The sequence below is a fragment of the Sciurus carolinensis genome, chromosome 13 (genome assembly GCF_902686445.1).
Source record: "Sciurus carolinensis chromosome 13, mSciCar1.2, whole genome shotgun sequence".
Lineage (NCBI taxonomy): Eukaryota > Metazoa > Chordata > Mammalia > Rodentia > Sciuridae > Sciurus > Sciurus carolinensis.
This window is the reverse complement of record NC_062225.1, coordinates 43,068,799-43,092,833: the sequence shown is the minus strand read 5'-3', so window position 1 is coordinate 43,092,833 and position 24,035 is coordinate 43,068,799. Positions and strand designations below refer to the sequence as shown.

General features: G+C 43.9%; 1 protein-coding gene across 10 annotated transcripts in view; it reads right to left on the bottom strand.

Annotated features, from left to right (window-relative positions):
• Bcl11a (BCL11 transcription factor A) overlaps nt 1–23,770 on the bottom strand; it is a 96,972-nt gene extending 73,202 nt beyond the window's left edge. For 2 of the 10 annotated variants that reach the window (XM_047523213.1, XM_047523214.1), the window contains exons 1-3: nt 23,202–23,455; nt 22,530–22,786; nt 15,344–15,673 (exon numbers count right to left, since the gene is read on the bottom strand). In XM_047523213.1, the coding sequence (XP_047379169.1) occupies nt 15,344–15,673; nt 22,530–22,584 (385 nt within the window). In that variant the 5' untranslated portion in view covers nt 22,585–22,786; nt 23,202–23,455. Of the gene's footprint in view, nt 1–15,343; nt 15,674–20,247; nt 20,297–22,529; nt 22,787–23,201; nt 23,456–23,578 lie in introns of those variants that run through there. The other 8 variants (XM_047523206.1, XM_047523212.1, XM_047523208.1 and 5 more) reach the window with 7 other exon arrangements.
• Between the last annotated feature and the right edge of the window lie 265 nt (nt 23,771–24,035).

Sequence of the window (24,035 nt, the reverse complement as noted above, 5' to 3'; positions counted from 1 at the left end):
TCAAGAACAAAACCAGCCCAAACACATGGGTTTGCCATCATCAGCTCTGAGACGCTTCCTTGGGCACCTTTTCCCCATCCCTGGCCTTTCCTGGGCCTTTCTTGAGTATTATCTTTCTCAGTCACCAACAGATTAATTCACAGGTCCTTTCCAACAAGTTAGAATTTTAAATCTTTGTTTTGTTTTGTTTCCACCAATTTCCTACCTGCACATACAGGCCCCACTAAGCCAGGCCCTGCCCTGCTGCAGCCTCGAGCTCACACACTGGTCTCCTGAACGTGACCAACCCTTCCCAACCAGGGCCCTTGGGTTACTGGCGTTATCACAACTCTTTTTTTTCCCCCCAGTGGGAAGCCAGGAAAGATGATAGAACCCCATGTGTGCAGCCAAAAGACTGGCCCCAACTGGTTCAGAGGAGAACAAAATAATTGACCTGTGTGTCTTTTGATTTAATTAATTTATTTATTTATTAATTATTATTATTATTTTTCTGCCTTTAGCCAAAAGACCTAAGAGTATTTGATGTACAGTCAGCAGGCATTTAAAGAAAAATAAATAAGAAGAAGAAGAAAAAGAAAAAAGAAGAAAGAAAAGGCGGGGAGACACTGAAAAGGCTTGGCTGCACTGGGGCCCTGACACGCTCTCATCTAAAGCCTGGCCCCTGGCCAAGTTCATCTGTTAATGGACAGCCACAACCAGGGCCCGCACCTCCCCCACAGCCCCTGCCCCTCCCGGAGTCTTCTCTGTTCTCCTACCTCTTTCGAGCTCCTAAAAACTAGACATCGATTATGTCTGCGCTTTTCCCTTTCTATTCAAGATAAACAAAGTGCTTCAAGTTCAGGGCGCACCCTGGGACCCTTGACAAAACAATCTATCATTCTGTCTGCTAAACCAGTCTGGCTACACCACGGCCAGGGAGAGCAATGCTCCCAACGTACAATTTTCCCTTTGTGCTCCTTCTCTCTTGCCACTAACCTCTTTTCTTTACCACCTTCTCCAGAGCAGATGGACTTGACCACTTTGCTTAAGCCCCTCCTGGCAACCTCAGAAATTAAAGAAAAGACCAGAGCTCCTGGATGGCCCTCCTCCTGGGCAGGTTTTCCACTCTCCCTCTGTGCCCCCACCATCCTGCACATACCTCCCCAGATCCCTTTAGACCCTCCCAGGTCCTCCAACCTTCTCACCACTGACACTCACCCAGAAAATAAATTAAATGCAGGGGCTGCCCCCTCCTTTGCTCCTTGCAAGAATATTTTAAGTGAGTTTTGTTTTAAATCATATCCATTAATTTATCCTGACTTGCAATTAAATGCAAGTACACTTTTTACAACCAGTACGGAATGTATTAATTATAACTACAAATGGTCAAATGAGAGCACAGTCCCTCCTAAAAATATTAATAAAATACATAATAAATAATATTAATGAAACAAAAATAGATTCATAAGCCTTGGCCAGGGCTTTTATTATTTCACACAAGGGGAAATGCAGCCAACGAAACTTGCTGCACACACTTTGGCAGAACTCTGATCAACCACCACCATTAAACTCTCAAGTGCGTGTTTGGGCTATGCCCTGGTGTGGGGCTCTGCAAAGATGCCACCATGAGAAATGGATGGCTCTAGAGCCCAAGGTGGGGTTCATAATGTCTTACCTATGTGGTCAGGAAAAGTTAGCCACAGGCTGTTTTTGCTTGGTAAGTCGGCCCCAGCAGTTAAGTCAGTGTCCACCCGCCCCAAAGAAAGACAAATGAAATCCCGGCGCCATCAGCATCTGGCTCAAGGCACCCTATACTGCACCAGCGCTAGAAGCCGCCTTTGTTCCTGCCACAGCGCCTGGCCCTGCTAACCTGTCTCCAGTCACTCAGCCTGGGCCTCACCCCACCCGCCGCACTCCCTGCCCCCACCCCTCCCCCCAAATCCAACACATCCACCGCACAATCGAATCTAATTAAGATCAGGAAGAAATTTGCATTTTCTTTTCACTGTACCCCCAGTAATCACAGAAGTTCTTCAAATTTTGAGAATTTTGTTCCTCTGCTAATTATTTCCCTCGTTTTGCATTTCAAGGCACAAAGGCAGTCTATCTCACTGGTGGTCTATTAATAGTTTGAAGTTTTGAGCGTCAGAAGGTAGTAGTTTTTTTCTTTTTTCCTTTTAAAACTATTCTGTCATTTCCAGTTTTGTAAAAAGGGTTTTTTGGGGTTGTTGTTGTTAGTGGTAGTGGCATTAATGCTTCTCTAAAACAACAGCTTCTGCGCCATTCTGCATATTAGGGTTTGGTCTCCCCCTTACAACAGTCACTCTGCCTGGTTTACTGATTTACAGAACCTTGGTATGTGAATGGTGAAAAAAAAAAAAAAAGAATGAAAGAAAGAAAATTCCTTGGCATAAGTATATGTTTGCTGATCAAATTTCACATCATGTGTTGTTCATTATTATGACTTTACTTGAAAAACAGTTTGCCACAGTGAGATGGATTTGCTTTATATGCTTTCTAGTCCTCCACTCCCTTTAAGTACTTTGAAAAACTACAATTTTTTTAAGGTACATTTAAAGCATGAACTGGTTTGGATTAAAACAATGTTTCAACGTCTGTAAATTCCCTCAAAATACGTTTCCGAAAGGCTTATGCAAAGCCACACATGATTTTGAGGGAGCTAATGAGATTGTCCCACCAACAAAATTTAATGGTGATTTAAGAAATTCTAATACTTTTCATTTACTTCCTGTAAAATTATTTGTGTACTTGACATTTATACAGTTTCTCCATTATATAACAATCTACTCTGGGTATACTAGATTATGCCAATCTATTAGAGTGAAATTTGTACTCCATATAAGCAGAAGTTCCCAGTCGGTCTTGACTTACCATTACATTTCAATGTACAGTGTTATTATAGCTGAGTATAAAGCACAGCTACTCCATGCTCGCGTTTTTAACTCTAATACTGTAATCTTTCTTGCTGCTTCGAGGGCTGTGTTGTCAGTGTTTACATTCCTGGAAGTTAAATAAACCGACATGGCAAAACTCCTGGATAGACTGAATAATAAGGCTTACGATGACTAAATTGTTTACTTTTTACCTTGTTAGGATCCCTTTCTTGTAAAGTTTGGGGGAGAGACAGAGAGAGAAGGAATGAAGGGGGTTGATATGAGATAGAGAGATTTATACACTGGCTTCCATATGTCACAAAGACCTTCCCATCCACAGCCAACGTGGCTGAGGCAGGCGCACGCTGCTTTAGTGAGTCCTGTCTGTTTTGTTTTGCTTTCTTAACTACTCGGTCACCTGAGCACCCCATTTCTCCACTCCCCACCCACCCCCAACATAAAGTATGAAGATTTTTTTGCCCATTTTCAAATAGCAAATTATCCATTAGATTTCATCATATCTTAGTAAAGCAATTACATCAAGAAAATGATAGTGCGTGTGGAATCAATTATGCATGCAGTTGGCCGGAGACCAAAGGCTGTGAAGTCGGAGAGGGCAGAATCGCTCGACACACACAAATAAAAAGCCCCTGGATCTCACAGATGGACCCCATCAGTTCATCTTACTGCCTAAAAAGTTCATGCACTTAATAATTTATTTGTGTTCTGGATACTGTTTCCCAGCTGAATATTAACAACTTTGAACTGAAGCATGCTTTTAGCATGGTATGGATGGAAGTCACGGTAGGGCAAGGCTAGGTCCCTCAGAGGTTAAAATTATAGTTATGTTTCTTACACACTGTTCATTTTCCATCACAATTTATTTTCTTTCATTAAACATTCCCTTTAATCAGAATAGCAGTTTCAGTGTTCTGATTCTGCTTGTTAACCAGTGATAAACTCATAAACCAAAGACGAACATCAATAATAGAGCAGAGGCTATTCCACAGCAAAGGCAAACACTAAAATCACAGGCTCTCAAGAAAGTCAGAAACCGTTAGTTAGCACCTTGTTTTTACAACCAGGGCACTGATGTACCTTGAGAGAGGCATGGGGAGGAGGGGGCAGCCTGGGGACCATGATTTACTTTGACCTGCCAGAGGAGAACACCCTGCAGCTCAGGACAGGAAAACTTACTGGACCTAAAAGATAAAAAAAGAGTCATCCAAACCCAGGCCCAAAACGTTGTGAAGGTGCTAGCCATTTATTTTAAGAAACCCAAAGCCTGTTAGAAAGGATTGTAGCCTTCTCTCTTCCAAAGTAGGAACCTGACGTCTTAATACTGGAACATCTAAGCCTATCATCCAACTGCTAACAACGAACCTGCCCAACAGTGTGTGTGCAGGACAGACAGGCAATCCATATTTCTGTGCATCTCTGGATGTGCCTCCATCACATACTTAAATTTTACAGTCTTCTCCCCAAATGAGAACAATTTCCAGCCAACACGTCCACAAACTGTATTTAACATTAAAAGAAAACGGATAAAACATATGTAATTACTCAAGGTTAGACTTCTAATTCCTCAATTCACTAAAGGAAACTTGGCAAGAAGAGGCATCATTTTGCTTCTTTCTACTGGGGCATCTGAGGAGGAGAGCCACTGAGGCAGCTAATACACAAAACATGATCAAAAGTGATTAACAACAGCTTCATATGCAAATTGCATTAATGAAGGAGTGCAAAGTCATCATGTAAATTAAATATGTCAAATCTCTTGGTGAACTTTCAATCTTGAGAAGAAAAAACACTGCTTTAATTTTTTTACATCATCAATTTTGCAAGATTGAAAATCTAAGAATCTTGGTGCTATAAACAATTTTCACCTTTTTTTTCTCCTTCAGCAGGCTGACAGGCCAGCCTGATGTGCACCGAATGTACATGTTAATAGGCCAATCAAAAATGCAAAACAATTCGCAATTACTGGAAGGACCTAATGGTCATTAGAATTTACAACTAGGTAATGAACTGAAGTCTGCCCACACCATGCATATTCATAAAGCAATTTAGCCTTTGAAGATTAAAGAAGTGCTTAAAATTCAAATGAGCTTTAGCAAATTATCAGTAAGATTCATCCAAAAAGCAAAGGGTTTTTCTTCCTATGATTTCCTCATTTTTTTAATGCAAAATTGTTATATCTTCCAGACTGAGCTTAAACTAAACATAGAGCTTCTAGTCAAGCCAAAGGGGCTAAAAGACAGACAGAGGCTGCAAACATCGTTACGGACTTTGTTCATAAAACTAAGCCCTTAAGAGCCAAACCTATCTCTAAACATGGTAATTTATCAAAAACAGCCCAGAGTTGCTTATAGGCAATACTGCACAAGACTCCAACAGCACAGATTAACACGCGTCCCTCCACCCTCCCAGAATGCCTTTTCCCCTCGAGTTGCCTCTCCTGTGTAAACATCCACTATGGTAGAAAAACAGCTTTTTCATGGGCTTGGAGTGGCATTAATTTTAGAAGTTTCTGCTTCCAAAGGGAAGAGCAAGAAAGGAGAGGAATGGAAGGGGAGGCAGAGGACCGAGGTCTGCTTTACTTCTGAGGAGTGAAAATCCTGTCCTTTGCTATTTATCGTCCTGATTTCCCCCATTCTGCTCTGGCAGCACTTGATCCAAGAGGAATGGGTCATGCAGGCATCAGCTGACATTTAGGAAGTTGTGATGTCCACCACCGCCACCAGCCCACCCCAGTTATTAGAGTACCGTGGGAATTTGGGTTTTTGTGCTTCCCAATTACCAGACCAGAGAAGAATCCTTTCCTTGAACGCTGACATCTTACCAACCTCCTGACATTTTGAAAAGTCTAGTGGCAGAATTCCCAATGAACTCCTCCTGTTCCCCCACCCCAAATACCCCAAACCAGGTGAAAGCTCGGAAGTGTGTGGAAGTCCCATCCCAGCCAGGGTATAAGTCAGACTGAGAACAGCTCTGAAAGGGCCACGTGTCCATGCTGAGAGCTCCACTGCTAGACCCCAAAGGCTCTCTGCTTGTGGGGATTTTGTTTGCACTCCTATTGAAAAATATTCCAGAAACTTCTTTCTGCCACCCTTCCCCTCTCCACCCTCCAGGATCAGACTTCTTAATAGAGTTAATCTTACTGGAAATGTAGGAGCATCAGGAAGTGGGAAAGAAAGAAAGGGAAGAAAACCTCAGGTACTATTCCTGATTCCCTGACTCTTATCCACGGGCCCTGCTCAGAAGTGTGCCACATTTTAACATTTATTAGAAAGGATAGGATGCAGAGCTGCATGGAACCTGCATTCACCACCATCTGTATGAGCCACAGGTCCACAGTCCTGACCAATTCCGTTTGACACTAATGTTACTCTACATGAGTAGAGTTCAATGAGGGTTGATATGGGATGTGACAGGGTAAATCAGAATTAGATTAAAAACAAAAGTTTAGAAACCGATGCTACACTGCAGAGCAAATGGGACTTGAAGGCCAAATTTCCCCTAACTGCCTTCAAGTCATTTTCCCTATTAGAGCGTCTGCCTGCCACCCCCCTGCTGGCAATGCTACAGTCACATCAGAAAGTAGAGTGGAATGCCTATAGGAGGACTTGGGATATTCCTCTTTAAATACAATACCTATATATTTAATATATAGCAATTAACTTCTGGTCAGGAGTCTGCAGGCAGCAGGCTGCCCCAAGCAGATAGGAGGGGAGGAGGGCCCAGAGCTGGGACAAGCACAAAAGACAGGTCCAACAACAATGCCTGCTGTCAGCAGCTGAATTATTTTTATACAGGAATTTTTATCTCTATTGTACAAACAAGTACGTGTCTGTGCTGACTTGTTAAGCAATCCACTTGTATGTAGAATAAGATTTTTTTTTCTTTCTTGCTACCAGTCACACAGCTCCAAGATCAGAAGAAATACATAGTCTTTGAAGCTGCTCAAATGTTTTAGTTAAAAGGACAGCAGTTGTTTTCAAAGATCCAAGAGTATCTTTATCAGAATTAAATTTTTCCTTATTGATTTTTTCCCCTTAACATAACAAAAACATAACATGAGAAGGTTAGGATTTATTATTAAAAATTTTTTTTTCAGTCTTTAAATCATTCTTCAGTAGCCAATGTTCACTTTTAAATGTAAAAGAATAATTTTTTTTTTGTTTAAATCTTAAGGTGGGATGAAGTAGGAGAGAGAAACTCCTGAGATATAAATTTTAACATTGGTTAATGCATTGTTTTAACTGTGAACTCAAAGGATTTGGGGTGGAGGAGTTAAAATGGGCAGCAAATGGTTCATTATAGGCTTGCCTTTAAATGTAAATAAATCATGAAATCATGGTATACCTATAATTGGTGAAGGAAAGTGCTTCAGGTTTTGTTTTATGGTTTTGGGGGGTTTGAGTTCTTTTGCCTAAAGAGAAACTATATTTGAAACATAATAAAAGATCAGACTTGGCACATAAAACATTGTGCTCCAACTAAAGTGAGAATCCAAGATATATCTTATTTCCCTAAAAATTAGCAGATGTGATTCCCCCCAAAGCTTTTTTTAAAAAAAACCATCATTACATATCAAGAAAATGAACAAGTGATGAATATAAATTTAAATGCCCTGATGCTTAGCAGGAGCCTCCCTGGTATTTTTCAGAAAGTTCAAAAAAGAAAATAGAAGAGGGGGGTGGATACAGGCACCTGTGTTCCTTCTGAAAGTACCTTTGCAGGTTTCACAATAATTCCATTCTTCATTTTAATAGGAGTTTTTAATCAATGGATTTACCTCTATCTAAAACTGAGATCAAATTGTGGGTGTAATTGTTCAGCGCCAGTGCTAACAACAGTGAGGATACAAACAAAAACTCATTGTGAGTGACCAAAGGTCCCCAGGTATCCCCTTCATCAACATACCTGCTCCAGGTTCCCACTGGGAATTGCCTGGCAGAGAGTGATTCGGTCCTGAATAACACACTGCCAAACCCTATCTGGAAAAGGGTGTGGGAGGCGCCTTCTGGCCTCTTTTACAGGAAGTTTAAACCTGATCGTCTCACCTTAAGGTGGATATAATTTGTTGTTTAGCACTCTAAGAACTTGATATTTTATCTATATAAGAAGATCCAAAAGAAAAGTAAGGAGCAGAGGGAGCGAACCGAGGCCCGGCCTACCTCTGGTGCACACGTCAGTAGCACACAGCACACAGCGTTGCCTTAAGGAGCAACCTGCTCAGGTCCACCTCCCAGCAGCATTGCATCAGATCTGCTCAGATCAGTCTCTAGGGCAAACCAAGAGACGAGCCACTTCAGTTCCCTGTCTGCAAACTTCTAATTTGCCAGTTCTTGGCACCTTATTTTTCCAAGTGTTTTGTTTCAGGAAACCTGTGTATTTTTCTTTGTTCGTTTTGTGGATTTACCACAACTGGTTCTGACAGCTGTTGATTCTGTTAAATGAACACATTATCAAAATCCTCTTTAAAACCTCAAGCAACAGCGGACTCAAAAATATAATGGTAAAGCATTTTAATGGAGTTCCAGTTGAAAGTTGGTTAAAAAAAAAAAAGTACAAATGAAGGTGAAGTCCTTTAAGTCAGCACTAGATTTTAAACTCGTGTGTGTGTGTGTGTGTGTGTGTGTGTGTGTGCGTGTGTGTGTTTAATAGGGAAGAGGGGTGTTGCAAATAACCACAAATATTTACACTGTAATCCCTTTGTTCAAATCACATACTTTTAACAGGAAAAGCTGGAACTGTGGCTATTTAAAATTTTAAATATTCAAACGCCTGTAATTAACCATATGAAACAAATTATGTCCCATTTCTCCATACCAGCACATGCAAAAAATTTCTGGTGGTGGATGGGGAGATAGCAGAGTTGGGGAGACAACTCCAAGAGGAGGAAAGGATGATGTTTTCATTTTGCTATAGATCAAAGGAGAACAAGATGGAAACTGTGGCATAGCGAGCATTCTTCCATTGCTGTCTTTCACACTGGGCTATCTAAGTTTATACAATTCCCCAGACTAGCTGCATATTAAGCTTGCTGTGTACAGCTTTATTATGGTGCGGTGGTGGAAGAAGCATTAATATTCCAGCTCTGCATCTGACAGGGCATTTACATGCGCCCATCTGAGCGGCACCTGAGAGCTCCTCCAAGGTGCAGTAACTGTGCACCTATTGTAAAGGCAAATGAAGCTCACCTATTCCCTGCTGGGATCAGAAGTGACCTCACCACCCCCCATGCCTCAAATCCTTCCCTTGCCAACCTAACTCAATGCCATCGCAGAATGACGAATGAGCTCAGAAATAGACCCCAAGTTACGAACCCTGCTAAGAACAGCAAAAGCCTTTGCTGAAATGTTTTAAAAATGCATAGGGAGTGCAGCTGGCCAGTAAAAAGCAGGGAGACAAATTCCAGTGAACCCAATTTGGAATACGTTACATTCTAAAACTGATTAAAAATACAGTCTGATGTTTACTGGCTTCAAATTGAGTTTGGCATCAAGAATACTGGCTTTAATAATGCTGGCATTTTTTTATTATTATTATTTTAAATCTGCCTTTGGTCTCTAGGAGCACATGTGGAGAGCTGAAGAATTCTTATTCATCAGGTTACATTTCCTGGAAATTAAGTTTGTGACAGAAAATGACTCCAGTAGCAATAATATGGTTCGTGCTCAAATTAATTAGGTCATTGTTGTAAAAACTACATGGCAAATTACAAAGGTAAATTTACTGATATTGGCCAGTGCTCTATACCCTGGCAGTAAAGGGGAGAAACAGTTTAAGGGTGCTTATCTACTTGAGCAGGAGAAAAGACAGAGAGAAAAGGATACAATGGTCAATTTTCTATTCATATTACAAATAAAAATACTGCTCATTCTCCTTTAAATTATATAGTCTGGACATATTTTATGAACTTTATTAATGTCCTCCAAATTGATACATAAAATAAAAACCTGCTTGATTTAATATTAAAAGTGGGCCCTCAGTTAAAATCTTTTTTTTTTTTAAATCCTTGAAATAACAACACTGCTGACATAGCCATGACCCAAATGAAATCTGAACAAGCAGAAAGGTACTAAAGATCCTTGGTGATTAAATCTCATGCTAAAAAAGTGGCAAGGTGCCAGGCTGGGTCCAGCTTGATGCTAAGTGCTTTTTATTGCACAAAGCTGGTACTACTGTATGTAAAAACAGACTTGGGCTTGGGGTAAATTTTGTCAAATGATTTCTTTGTGCAATAAAGGGTGTGAACAGACCAACCAAAGTGGATTAAATTAACAGGGAGTGATGCAATCTCGGTGCATCTCCCGAGCTGGGCTTTCTACTTCTTTTAGATTTAATATTTTCCCCCAAAGGAAAGCCAAACTTTCTCCCTTGCTCACTGACTAGTGTGGGAAGTCACCATTCATCTGTTCTCCTTTATTAAACACTTTCATTAAGAAATCATGAAAATCTGAAAAATGTTGCCCCAGGATTTGCATGTTTGTTAGGTACCCCAATTTAGCCCTCCCACATTAACCAAACTACAGAGACTGCAGTGTGAAATTAATGATTTTCCAGGACTCTAAAATGTGCCATTAATATGCATCCAACTTGCCTCTTCCCTGAGCTGAAGGTGCCTATCTTGACCCTCCTACACGTTTCTACACCCAGTTACATTTTTCAGCCCATGGGCAGCTCCACAATTAAATGCCACATTCACTGTGAGAAAGGTGTGCAAAACATATTTCAGATCCTTTAAAGGAAAAGGCACAACCTGCCACACAACAAGGGAAGGGATGATTTGAGAAATTACAGCACTGTTTTTTTTTTAAGCTTTCACAGAATAAACACAGAGAATGGGAGGGAAACTTTGTCCCCCTCTGCTCCTGTTCTTGAAGTGAATACATATTTGTGTTTCCAATAAAAGGCCATTTTTACATTAACTGTCTGTAACAGCAGGAGACAGAAAAACTAACACAATCTCCACATCACACACAGGATGATCTTCATATCACGTGGACCTATTCTCAAAACTATTATTTATAAAAGACGACTCGGAAAATGCACAATGCATCTTTTCTGTGCCACCAAAAGGGCACCGTCAGAAGAACTTTGGGATCTTTGGGATCTTATACATTTTAGATATTTTTTTTTTTCTTTTTGGCTTTCCAAAGTAAATTTAGCAGCCATGCGGGCCACCGTGTTTAATTAAGCTTTCAAAAGTCCTCTGACAATGCCAACAATTGTAGGACACTTCTGCGGCTCAATCATGCAATCACTGTGACAGTTCTATTTACAATTTGTCTTAGAAAGAGTTTCTCTGACATTGTACTTTGACAAAACATCCAAGCTGCCAGTTCACAACCTTTCTCTGTCTTATTTACAAATACAGCTTGTATATAGGACTCCCAGTTTCATGAACATGAGTCTTTGGGAAGGGGATTCACAAACAGAGCTCCCTATGGAAATCCTAGGTATTTATTAGGAAACAATATTCTCAACTCTCTGGATTCTGAAGGTAAATAAAATGTTTGCCAGTATATTGGTTGTTTTGTTGGGTTTTTTTGTTTTGTTTTGTTTTGTTTTTTTGTGCTGGTGTTTTTTTGTTTTAGCTGCCAGGTTTGAAAATTCACTTCAGAGGTCAGTAGTTTTTATTCAGAATCACACAAATGAAGAGAAATGAAAAATAAGTAGTTATAATAGGATACTATAATTTATACTCTTTTACAATTATATCATAAAGTATACAAATGCATCCTCCAGTTCAGTCCAAGTTAGAAAAGAATTAGAATGGGTACAAAAAGAAAAGGTAAGTTGACTTTCTAAATTCTGAAAAGCACAAATATGTTATACTTGATTTACCTGTAAGCAATATGCTAAAATTAGTATAACCCCCTTCATGAGAGTTTCTGTCTTACATACCATTATCTAGACATCAGCTGTATTGTCTAGGCAAGTATTTCAAATATCCTGATATAAGTGTTTACGTTCATGATTTTAAGGAGAAAACAATGTTACATATCAAAAACAGCAGACTTTACTGCATTTTGTAGGATTTATCATATTTTCCCCATTTCCTCTACACGCTAACTTCTATGACAGTTCAACCCTAATTTAAAGATTCCTATGTGCAATAAGTCAAAACTCCAAATCTGACACTATGGGTTAATATTTTTGGCCTTTTCTCTAAGGGAACAGCAGTTTCATGTCCACTAACCTTCCATTAATATTTCCCCCATCATAAAATAAGAGACTCAAAAACAAAACAAAATCCATATTGAAAGCTCTGACTGCCAGTTAAAGCTGCTTATATCTGATGGTGAGTACTTGCACACACATATGAACTGACTGGGCCAACACAATAAAAGGTGCTAATTTCCAGTTCAATTAATACTATTTCAGTGGTCTCTATAGATCACAATCACACAATACTCTGAATATAAGAATAAAATGGAAAAACAACCTGATCAATGTCTCTGTACACAGGTAACACCTGCGCAGGAATGGAATGTGGGAGCACATACCATCTATTCACCAGGTAAAAAGCATCCTCCAAAACCCACTCGGCTTTGGGAGTTCTGAGAACAGTCAAAATGCACACCATTTTACTACAGAGCTTAAGAACTCTACCTTATTCTCCTATTTGAAAGCTCCAAATTCTAAGCTTTATTTATCTGACGAGGATCTGTCACGGTTTTATTCCTGCTTCCTTTCTATAAAATGGCACAGAGCACACTGTGAACTCAAATCCAACTTACATCACTTTAATAAAGCCTTTTCTACACAGCGTGCTTAAATGACTACCTTTTATGTAGTTGCCAAACATATTCTTCTAGAGATTCATCAATATATCTCCTTCCTAATACAGAGCATTGCTTCTCCTTTCTTTTTGTGACACAATTCAAATATCTACTGAATGATTACTGTTATTGTTTCCTTCCTCATGAGAAAAAGAAGAAGAAGAAAAGGAAAAACAGAATTGTGGAGATGTGCATTAGAGAAATGGGCTGGGAGTACATAGCCGTCTTTCCAGAACTTTGCTTCAGGGGCACCTGAGGGCCAGAGCATCATAATTTATGTGCATTGGTAGAATGTTAATTTCACCATAGGAAACTCTTAATTCATTACTGTGAATTATGATAAGTCATGATTCTAGTTACTGACATCTCACTTTGAGATGTGACCATGCTATTTATGTTCAGCCAATTCCAGGGTGGGAACAGGTGATTAAACACAATGAAAGGAATCAAGATTTTGCAATTATTCCTGCTTACAAGGTTTACCTCACCTGGGTCGCAGCACTTGCGCACCCACTGACTATCTTAGACAGCTTGGATAGCTTTCCATCTCAGTGCAACTATGTCTTATTAGACTCATAAAATATATCTCAAATTTGCCCTTTTGGTGGTGGTGGGAAGGGACTTCTCTGGATTCTGCTATTATACCATTTCAAAAAAAAAAAAAAAAGGAACAGAACCATTATGACAACCAGAGAATTAAAGCTAATTTCTTTTCCCATGTAGATTCACAACTGTAAGAAAAAATGCCTTAACTATTTATAAGGTCTTCCCCAGCCTCAGAGTCCTCCTCTAAATACAGAGGCCCAGAATTTCAAGCTGGTTAATCTGAGACTGAATAACTATCTAGGACCTCAGAAAGAAGTGTGGTTTTAATTCTTGCCTGACAGACACTGTGTTTTGTCTTTTAAACGAGCAGCTCGATATGTAAATACGGTGTTACATCACGCAAGCGTTACTCCATATTTGGTGATTTAGCAAGGCTTTGGATCTCCAAAGACGACAAATCCCCTTCCGCCTGCTCTTGCTTCATTAATCATGCCTTACACTTCTGTTCATTTTCCTTCCAGTCACAAGACAGCACATGGAAATGGTCATTGCCATATCCGACTGTGGGGTGGGAGAGATGAAAACCTCAACCTATGTGTCACATAAGCTAAATGTGGTAGATTCAAGAAAAACACTTCACAAATGCAGCTTCTCTGGTAGCAGACTTCTCATTTCACTAAAGGAAAAGTATTACAGAAAATGTTTTTTAAAAAGAAAGAAAATGCCACGTGGATGATTTTAATGATCAAATTCCAGAGAAGGAGAGAAGAAATAATATGACATTTAGTCCCCTCTGGCCACTAACGTATTATGATTCAACTTTATGGTCAAACTATGTCAGAGAGACAAGTTTCAGGGAAATCCATTGATTATGTGCACTACTTTTCCTAAAATCGAATGAACCTTCTGCCTTTGGTGGGTGGAGAGATGGAAGAAAGTGATCCATTGATAGGCGTGGCGTTTCTCTCACCACAGAATCTGCACTTGCTTTGTCTAATGTGCTAAATCAAAAGAGTATCTTAAGGGTCATCATATACTGTTGCTGTTTATCACTCAGAGTAGGGAATTTAAGTCCCTCTCTTAGCCTTTAATTCCTTTTCCCTTGAGCTGCTAAGAAACCCACACATCTAGCTACCTCCCTGGTAAAATTAACTGAAGGAAAGAGAGCTGTTGAATATGTATATGTATTTTCCCAAGAAAAATTTTACATTGTGTTATACAGAAACAGTGGAGTCTGGACTGGACATTTGTAAGGGTGACATGTGGTTGTGTAAACCACAAACAAAATCAAGATACATCTGTCAAAACCACATCAGAGACAAGAGAGAGCACAGAGAAGCATTTATCATTGAGCTGAGGAGGCAGGCTGCAGGGAGCAGCCGTTCCTGTCAAACCAACCTTTTGAAATTTCCAACATGCCCTTAAACTTTTCGAGTAAGCATGTCTGTGCGCTTCAGCAACTGCCCTCTCTACTCTGGCCTGGCCAGTCGAAAATGGCATCTTAAAGTCAAGGTCACGGTGTCATCCCACCACGGGGCTGTGTTTAATTACAGCCCCATACGGGCTGACAGCCAATATGGATCCAAGGCTAGCCCTGGAGCTCAGTTAACTCTTTCCACCCTCTCTAAGTCACCCTGACAACCCACGCCACTTCGGGAACCCTTTAACTAACTGCACTCCTAGGGAGGCCCAACCAGGTATCCTGAGTCAGGCAGGTCATTGGCTGAACCACAAATGTCTATGTGGCTGACCACTTTGCCTCTGACAAGTCACCAAGGCCAGAAATGGATGTTGGAAATGGGGCTGAGTGTAGTTAAGGTTCAACACTTCAAAGTGAGAAGAAGGCAGGCAGGGTAACGGAAAGAAATTCAAAGTCAACAGATCCAGAGAGAGGGTGTCAGGTGTGTGTACCTATTCCACCTACATCTGACTCCATGAGGTGGAAAATATTTATTTTCTGTGTTCTGGACATATGCAATAGGAATGATTATTTTAACATTACAGGGCTGTCATGGACAGTCACATGGAGATATACAGAAAGCACTTCACCACTCCTTACTGCTTGGCTACAGCGCCTCTGAAAATGAAAAGAAAACATGCAAACAGCTTTTCTCCTTGCTTCTCATTTACCTGCTATGTGTTCCTGTTTGGGGCAAATTCCTCTAGATGACGTTGATAAACAATCGTCATCCTCTGGCGTGACCTGGATGCCAACCTCCACAGGATTGGATGCTTTTTTCATCTCGATTGGTGAAGGGGAAGGTGGCTTATCCACAGCTTTTTCTAAGCAGAGGCTGCCATTGCATTGTTTCCGTTTGTGCTCGATAAAAATAAGAATGTCCCCCAATGGGAAGTTCATCTGGCACTGCCCACAGGTGAGGAGGTCATGGTCCCCTTCAGGAGCTCCCAACGGGCCGTGGTCTGGTTCATCATCTGTAAGAATGGCTTCAAGAGGTTCGGCTGTGGTTGGAAAAACAAAAGCACAATTATTTAAGTGCCAGAGGGGAGAGAAAAGGGAAAAAAAAAACATTCTCAACCCCATCCCACATTACCACATTACATAAAATGTTTCTAGCTTTCTCTATGTAACAGAAAATTTGAGCATACAAAATGTATAAGGATGTGGAGGTGATCAACAAGAAAGTGCACTTATCAATGAAGCAAATCATCATGTATTTAAAGAAACCTGTCTGACTTGTATTAACTCTAAAGAAAACACACACACACACACACACACACACACACACACACAATTCAAATATGTCTGGTTTATAAGTTTTGGAAGAATGTGATTTAAATAGTTAATACAAGGGGCATAAAGAAAGCTTAAATGATAACTACCAAGAAAAACTGGTAAAAACAGATTGAAACCAAATTTGTTTCTTTTTATCCTGTACACCAAGTTGTCTATTATGCCAAAGAAGAAAAGAGGGGAATAAACACATACTCTTTTGTGTGTGAATGTATATATGCCTAAGTATACAGTTTCATAAATTAGAAAGCTACTATACCACAATGTGCCACATTTACACTGCTGCAACAAGGAAACTACTGCATTCACCTGTGAAACTGATCTAAGTAATAATCATAACGCAGCATAATTCACTCTGCCAAAAATCTTTCTGATCTTACTCTCAGCAGTGCCACAAAATCAAAGAAATACCAAATTCACTGGCAATTCTTCTCAGACACATTAGCTAAATGGGATACTTTGAGTACTTAAGAAAATAAGCCAATTAGTCATTTTTTCATTCTGAAGAAAGGAAAGCCTAAAATATTCTAAACATGTTTGCACTTGGTGGCATCCATGACATAAAAATCAGAATGGTCAAGCAAACGCCACATTTCAGAAAAGGGCTGAGAAGTCCTTTCTTTAGACTTGAAATACTTCGCCTAATGTTGTCAAAGTTGACTAATTTTCTGAATGAGCTCCAAAATGCTTCATTATGGGACTATTTCTGCACACATAATCACCAGCGGATGGTATAACAAGGTAGACATGTCTTTCTTTCCTGTTTTTCTTTTTTTTTTTTTTTTTTTTTTTTAACTTTGCACCAAAATACTCCAGCATCTATTTGAACGGCTTCTATCATTTTTTTTTTTTAACCTTCCAGAGGGGAAAGGAGATCTGAGAAGTCTCTGCTTGTGAAATCTTATGCTTGCTCTATCCCCTCAAAAAAAAAAAAAAAATCATAAAATACAAAACACGACCAGGATGTTGCCAGTTAAAAAAAAGTGAAGCAGAAAATGTACAAGTCTTAAACAGTTAATCAGTCTGACCTTCTTTAGCAAGCTGCCAATTTCACATTTAATGAACTTAAAGCCACAGAGAATCAAAAAATAGATTTTAATTTGAGTGTAGAATATTGGAACAGATTTTGATAAAGTGCAAAAATCCAGTGAACTCAGGTTAAATTTATTTCAACCCTACCCAGGCTGAATATTGAGGGGGAAGATCTGGAGTAACTCCCAGATGTGCTAGGTGAAATAATATTGAGAGAGTCCTGCCTAGCTGCACCTGTGCTCAAGTAGGACATGTCATAATTTCTAGCCTCTGGTACACCTCCTAATTTAACATAAGGTCACTACAGGAATATGAAGGTTATATCCCTACTAATAAAGACAGCAAAGTCAGCACTTTAATGTTTCTTTGCCCAACATTCTGATCAAATGGTAAATTCAAAATGCACATGCATACTTCTCAAATAAAAGGAGAGGAATGGAAGTGCTTCTGCTTTGTGCCTTTCTGTCATTTTTCTCCAACATTTTGCTTTCATTTTGACCAATTGAAGAATGAAATAGGGAACTCATTCTCCAAGATCCCTGCTATTTGAATGAAGTACACACTGACAAATGTTGGCTTTTTGCTGTTGTTGTTGTTTAGCATTAACTACAGGTGCTGAGGTTTGCAGACCGGAGGAAGACTCAGGAAAAAAATATTTTATTAAAGTTAAAACATTTTTACAAATTCCGCCATTAAAAATTGGGTTTACTTGTTTTTTTAATTCCCAAGGCCTGAATGTGGGAGTATTATTTAGAAGCAAAAGAAAATATTCTCCTAGGTATCAAATAGTTAAAGGTAATTCGGTACAAAACAGACTTGGTTAAAGTCTTCTAAATGTAGTGACTGAACTGATTTACAATCAAAACCAGGAAATGAAGTGGTAATTCACAGGTTGCTGATTACACCTCCACATTTCACCTAATTAATTTTATAGGAGGCAAAGTTCTTGAAAATAACAAGATGATCAAATGTACAGATATAAAACCTGTAACCTCAACATTTTCTATGCTCTTAACGTAAATTATTGCTAATTAACAAGAATTATATCCTAATGTATGAAATACATTTAACATCGGCTCCTTGAAAAACATTTGGTTAGAAATGTTCAGAGAAAGACCAAAACGTGTTTTTATTATTGCTGCTATATTATTAAAAATCAGACGAAGTGGGGCACAAAGAAAATATGAAAATACAATTCTCTTGTTGCAGTCTACTGATTTGCATTGACATCTTTTCTCAGTGGCAATCAACATTTCCTTTCTGGGCATCAGATAATTTCTCTGTATTTTAATGCAAATTCCTCTTTCCCTAAAAACATTTCTAACCTCAATCATTTTACCCCCTCCATCGACTCAACTCTATCCTCTTCCCCCCAATAAAACCATCGTTTCTAAGCTCCGGCCTAACTCTGGCTACAAAGCAGGGAGTCCTCGATTGAAGTGGAAGGGAGTGGGCAAATAATCATAATAATTAGCCGCGAATTCTCTTTACAAGAGAAGGAAGAAATAGAAAATAAAATGCTTCTGCGTTCAGCAAAACCTACTGGAACATCTCAATGTCCCGAAGGCTGACTGAGATCTCTCTTCTCTCTGTAGTTGCAGAAGAATAAATTAAAAAAAAAAAAAAAAAAATCCTTAGAAGACATGTCGGGAAGAAGCAAGGGAAATGAGGGCTGCTGGGGAGGGGGGAGGGGTAAAAGGAGATGTGTCTTCAAGTTTGCTTTCCAAGTCCTTCCCCTTGAATTTTCTTAACAGGGTAAAGCAAACGGGGGCTGAAATGCAGAGGGGGGAAAGCAAAGAAACAAAAGCGAAGCCAGAGGCTACAGGCCCGGGGCCGGGGGCCCAGCATGGGGTGGGCAGTGCAGAAAGTGAAGTTGGGCGCCCGGACTCTGAAGCACAAAGCGATCAGCCTTCAGGCTACAGGATCTGGCCGCGCTAGCTGCTAACACGTGCAGCAGCGGCCTTGGGGCCCGGGATCCAGGGCCCGGAGGCGGCGGGCAGCCAGGGGCCTCCACCGCAGCGTGCACGCCCATCCAGCCTGGCCGCGGGGTGATGGTTCCCTAGGCCCGCCAGTTGGTGAAAAGGGAAGTGAGGTTTGGAAAATTCGGCTGTTTAATCTGGTGCAGTCTTGGTTTCCTTACACCCCCCCCCCAACATCCCACAAGCGCGGGTCCTGAAATTCATTCTGTGTCCACACGCTAACACTCTTTACTTTACAGGATCCGTGCAAATGCTTTCCCCCCGTAAGTCTGGGTACCCGGTGTGCGTCAGGCGGCGGCCACGGTTATTCATTATTAATGACGCTGCTTGCCCGCATCATTATGATGATAACTATTACTATTGTTGTGATTTCGGGCTCCGAGGCGAGAGCTGCGGGAGGCGGGGAGGGGGAGCATCGGGCTGCCGAGCCGCCCGGCAAGCTTGCCTTAGCCGCCGAGACCTGTGCTTTGCGCGGGGATGAGGGGTTGGGAGAAGTGAACCTGGAGACTAAATGCGAACTTGCTATATATTCCTCCCTTTGGCGGTGCCCTGAAGCCTGAGAGCGCGCACTCCCCTTTCCTTCGTACCAAAAATGCCTGGCCCGAAAGAAAGCGAAAACTGCACCCCGCTCCGCGCCCGACACGCACTGGTCTCGTAGGCTCGCACACAGGGGTGGCGGCCGCGCGCCCGGTCTCCTCTTCCCGGCCCTGGCCAGAAGCATTTTTAAAGTCAAAATGAAGAACAAAGACACAAGGGGTGATGGGGGTGGGGGGAAGAAAGGGAATTCTGCCCAACCGTTCGTTACCCCCACCCCCACCCTCGCAAAGCTCGTCCCTCCCTGGCCAAGGAACGCCGGGCAGGGGGTGGGGGAGGCTCTGGTACAGGTTCAAGTTCGCTGAGCTTTCTTGATCTTGTTCTGCCTCCTAGCGACCGAATGGCTCATTCGGCCCACGTAGCAAAGGGGGGGGGGGGGGATCCTAAGGACCAGGAATGACTCCCACCCACCCCCTGCGCACCCAGAAAATAAGAGAAAGGAGAGATCTCCATGCCCCCACAAAATCTGGCCCCCTAACCCAGTGCCCGCACTGGGACGGGCGGGGAGACTAACCCTCCCATCTTGGAGTGTCCCGAAATGGACCCAAGAGGGAGGAGGTACCAGGGAGCAGTTCGCACTGCGCGCCCCAGTCGGTCCTTTGAGCCCCCACTGCATCCTTCCGAACGGCCCGGCTTTCCCGAGTCCTGCGAACACTGCCCTTCCTTCCCGCCGGTACCTGGCCGGGTTGTAACTTCACACCGCCGCGCGCCGCGTCTGCTCCGCATCCGGCGCGGCCCGGGGAGTGGGGGGCGGGGGAGAGCGCGAGGGAGGGATGCGCGGGGGTGGGGAGAGGGAGGGCCCCGCAACGTGCCCGGGCGGGGGAGCTTCCGAAGTGTGTGACAAGTTCCAGGACCCAGTGAAAAATTCAATTCCCTGTGCGCACCCCCACCTTTAAAAAATACAGAAACGAGTATAGGTGGTCCTTTAAACTTACATCAAAAATTAAAAGAGTCATGAATGCGGGAGCTGGGTTTGATGCGGGCCCTCTCACGTCTTTCTCTCTCTTAATCGCAAACTTTCCTAATTGCCTACCGCCGGTCTTCCCAGGCGCAGCTCAGTTGGAGTTAGCCACCACCACCACCACCACCACAACTCCCCCCTCACACAGGCTCACGAGGACCCCCGACCAAGCCAGGCCCAAGGTAAAGAACAAGAACCTAAAGGTGGAGCGTGCAGGGTCCTGGGATACAGTAGCCCCAAAATGCATATTCGAACACACTTCTCCCCTACCCCACCCCCTTCGTCAACCTGGTCTGGATACGGTCCGGTGCAAGAGGCTGGTGGCCCGACAGAGTGGGAGGGGGCAGGGAAAGCACGTGGTGACCTCCCCCGGGTCCGGAGCTAGAGAAAACCGAGAGAGTACCCGGGGCTACGTGGAGCAGGCGCGCAGAACGTGCTTACACAGTTGCTTTGCAAAATAAAAATGCTTTGCAAAACAGAGTTTCATCCAGCGGATTTCACAGTCTGGGAGGTCGGGAGGAGATCTGGGCATTGTGCTGGAGGTGGACGGAGACCGCGGACCCGACAGGCTCCGAGTCGCAGTTTGGCCAGCCGCGGTGCCTGGCGGGTGGGCGGCGGGCGCGGGGTGGGCGATCCCGGGTTAGACTGGGGCGCGGCGAGGTCGCGCGAGGCCCGGCCGAGGCCGCCGCCTGCTCCCGGGCAGCCGCGCCGCGCACGGTCCTCTGTCTGTTTGTTGGCAGGAGGCTCCCGCACACGCGGTGCTTGTAAACATTCAGACACGAGATTTTTCCCAATCAAAATCCACTTCCACTTTTTTTGAAAATCTTCCAAAAAATAGTAAGAGGAGGGAGTTCCTCGCTCCTCTCTGTGCCGCCGGCGCTCTAAGTTTACCACTGAAGGGGTTTGGGGGAAGGAGGTCATTGTCAATGTTTTTTTTCCCCCGATTAGAGATTGTGAGATTTTTGCGGGGGGGGGGGGGTAGGAAAATGGTGAAGAAAAGGGCTGGCAGAGCGTTTGACTTCTGTTTGAGGGCAAGAAATTGTACATTCTCTTGCCTTGTTTAATTTAATTCAAATTTTATTTATTTATTTTGCACGTCTTCTCCTTGCCGCCTCTAAGGTTCCGCCGGGAGGGGCGGGCAGCCGCAACCGGGCGGCCGCGGCCCAGGCTCCCTCCCTCCCTCTCCCGCGTGCCCCCCGGCTGCCTCCTCCCCCGGCCCTTGCTCCTGCCTTCGGCGGCGGCGGCGCAGAAGGGCAAGCACTAGGAGCCGGCACAAAAGGCAGCGGGACAAACACCCACCTCCGGCCGGAACAAAAGGCGGCAGCGCCGGCCGCGTCTCCTGTCCTTCTCGGTCACCAGGCTTTCCCCGCCACCGCAGCCCCTCTCCCGACTCCGCAGACTCAGGAGCGCCGGGGGCCCCTTTCCACAGTCCCACTTTCTCACTATTGTGAGGATGACTACTTTCCTCCCGCTGCACACTTGATCGTGAGCGCTTTGGTGTCCAAGGGCCGATCTTTTCTCCCCAGGAATTGTTTTTTAGACTTGGAATGCCTCCCCCCATCCCTCAGTTTTCCTACGGTGAGTGGAAGCAACCTCCTTTCCCTTCAGCTCCCACCCCCAGGTTTGCCTGTGAGTTGTTCCCATCCTTAGCATTGTTCATTATTTTGCAAAATCGGGGGGGGGGGGGTTCATTGCATTCCTTTTTGAAAAGAGAAATAAAGCGGCGGAAAAGGAGGAAAGAGGAGGAGTCAAATTTTTGTAAAATTAAATAAAATTGAAAGGTGCGTGCTATCTCAAAAGTGCACACACGACTGTGATTCGAGAGGTGATGAGGGTATTTTTCCCCTTTAATCTCTTTTACTTCGACTCTCTGAGGTTTTTCACGTGAAAATTTTTAAAATGCATGCACACACCTCTTTCTCCCCCTCGCTCTTGCTTCTCGTCCTGCGCGCTCTCGTGATTATTAATAATTATTATTACTATTATTGGGTTACTTACGCGAGAATTCCCGTTTGCTTAAGTGCTGGGGTTTGCCTTGCTTGCGGCGAGACATGGTGGGCTGCGGGGCGGGCGGCGGCGGCGGCGGCGGCGGCGGCGGCGGGCGGACGACGGCTCGGTTCACATCGGGAGAGCCGGGTTAGAAAGAAGGAGACTCCAGAGAAAATATCTTCATCAGTGCCTTTTGACATCCAAAATAAATTAGAAATAATACAAAGATGGCGCAGGGAAGATGAATTGTGGGAGAGCCGTCATGGCTTTTTTTTTTTAAGCAAAAAAAAAAAAAAAAAAAAGGAGAGAGAGAGAGAGAGAGAGAAGAGAGATAGAGGGAGAGAGAGAGAGAGAGAGAGAGATGAAAAAAATGGCAAAAGCCCCCCTGAGCTGCAAGTTCAAGTGCGGACGTGACGTCCCTGCGAACTTGAACGTCAGGAGTCTGGATGGACAGAGACACACAAAACATGGGCAGGGCGAGCAGGAGAGAAGGGGAGGAGGGAAGGGGAAGCTCACACCAATGGACACACATCAGGGGCTGGACATGAAAAAGAGACCAGGACAAGCCAATGGCCAGTGCGGGGCGGGGGAGGTGCGGGGCGGGGGGCTCTGCAGACGCCAGACGCGGCCCCTGGGGGAGGGGCGGGTGAAGGGGAGGGGGCTCTGGGGCCGCTGGCTCACCAGTGGCCGCAGCGAGCGCCGCGGCGGTGGCGTGGCCGGGAGAGAAGAAAGGGGCGGCGGGTTGGGAGGGGGGGAGCAAGACTTGTGCCTTGCTCCCCCCCGCCACACGCGGACCCTAAAATGAAAGATTATTTAAGGGGGGAGGGGAGGAAGAGTGCCCCAGGAGGCTGCAACCCAGGGCCAGGGAGGCGCGGGCGGAGGGAAGCCAGGTAGAGTTGCTCCCGGACACCCTCCTCGGTGCGCACACCCACTTCCCCTCCCCGCTGCCGCCGCTCTAGCTCCCTGCCTGCTGACGCCCGGGCCCGAAGTGAAAGCCCCGAGCCCGCGGCAGCGCTCAGGAAACTTTGCCCACGGAGAGGACAGGAAAGAAAAATCACCCGAAGTTGAGAGCTGAGCCTCCAAGTTACAGCTCCGCAGCGGGCAAGGGGAGGCGGGAGGGAGCGCGTGGTGAAGCGGAATCCAGCCCAAGTTTGGAGGGTTGCGGGTCCGGAAGGGTAGCGCCAGGGCCTCCCGGAGCCTGGGCGGCCTCGAGGGAAGGGGTTGGGGTGAGGGAAACGGCGCGGGCCTGGGCCCAAGGGCCGGAGGGGGCCCCCATGCCAAACCAGGGACCCAGGATAGGAGAGCCCCAACAAGCAACTGGGTCTAAAGCAACTGGATGCACCGAGTTCCCAGCTCTCAAGGGTCGTAGGGACAGAGGCGGAGGAATAAAGACCGAGGAGCCAGAGTCAGGGCGGGTTCCAGCCCGGGGAGGGGAGTGCTGGGGGCCGGGTCGATTGAGGCACTAAGGCTTCCACCTCTCTGTGAGCGGCCGAGGGCCGGAGGACAAAGCGCGGG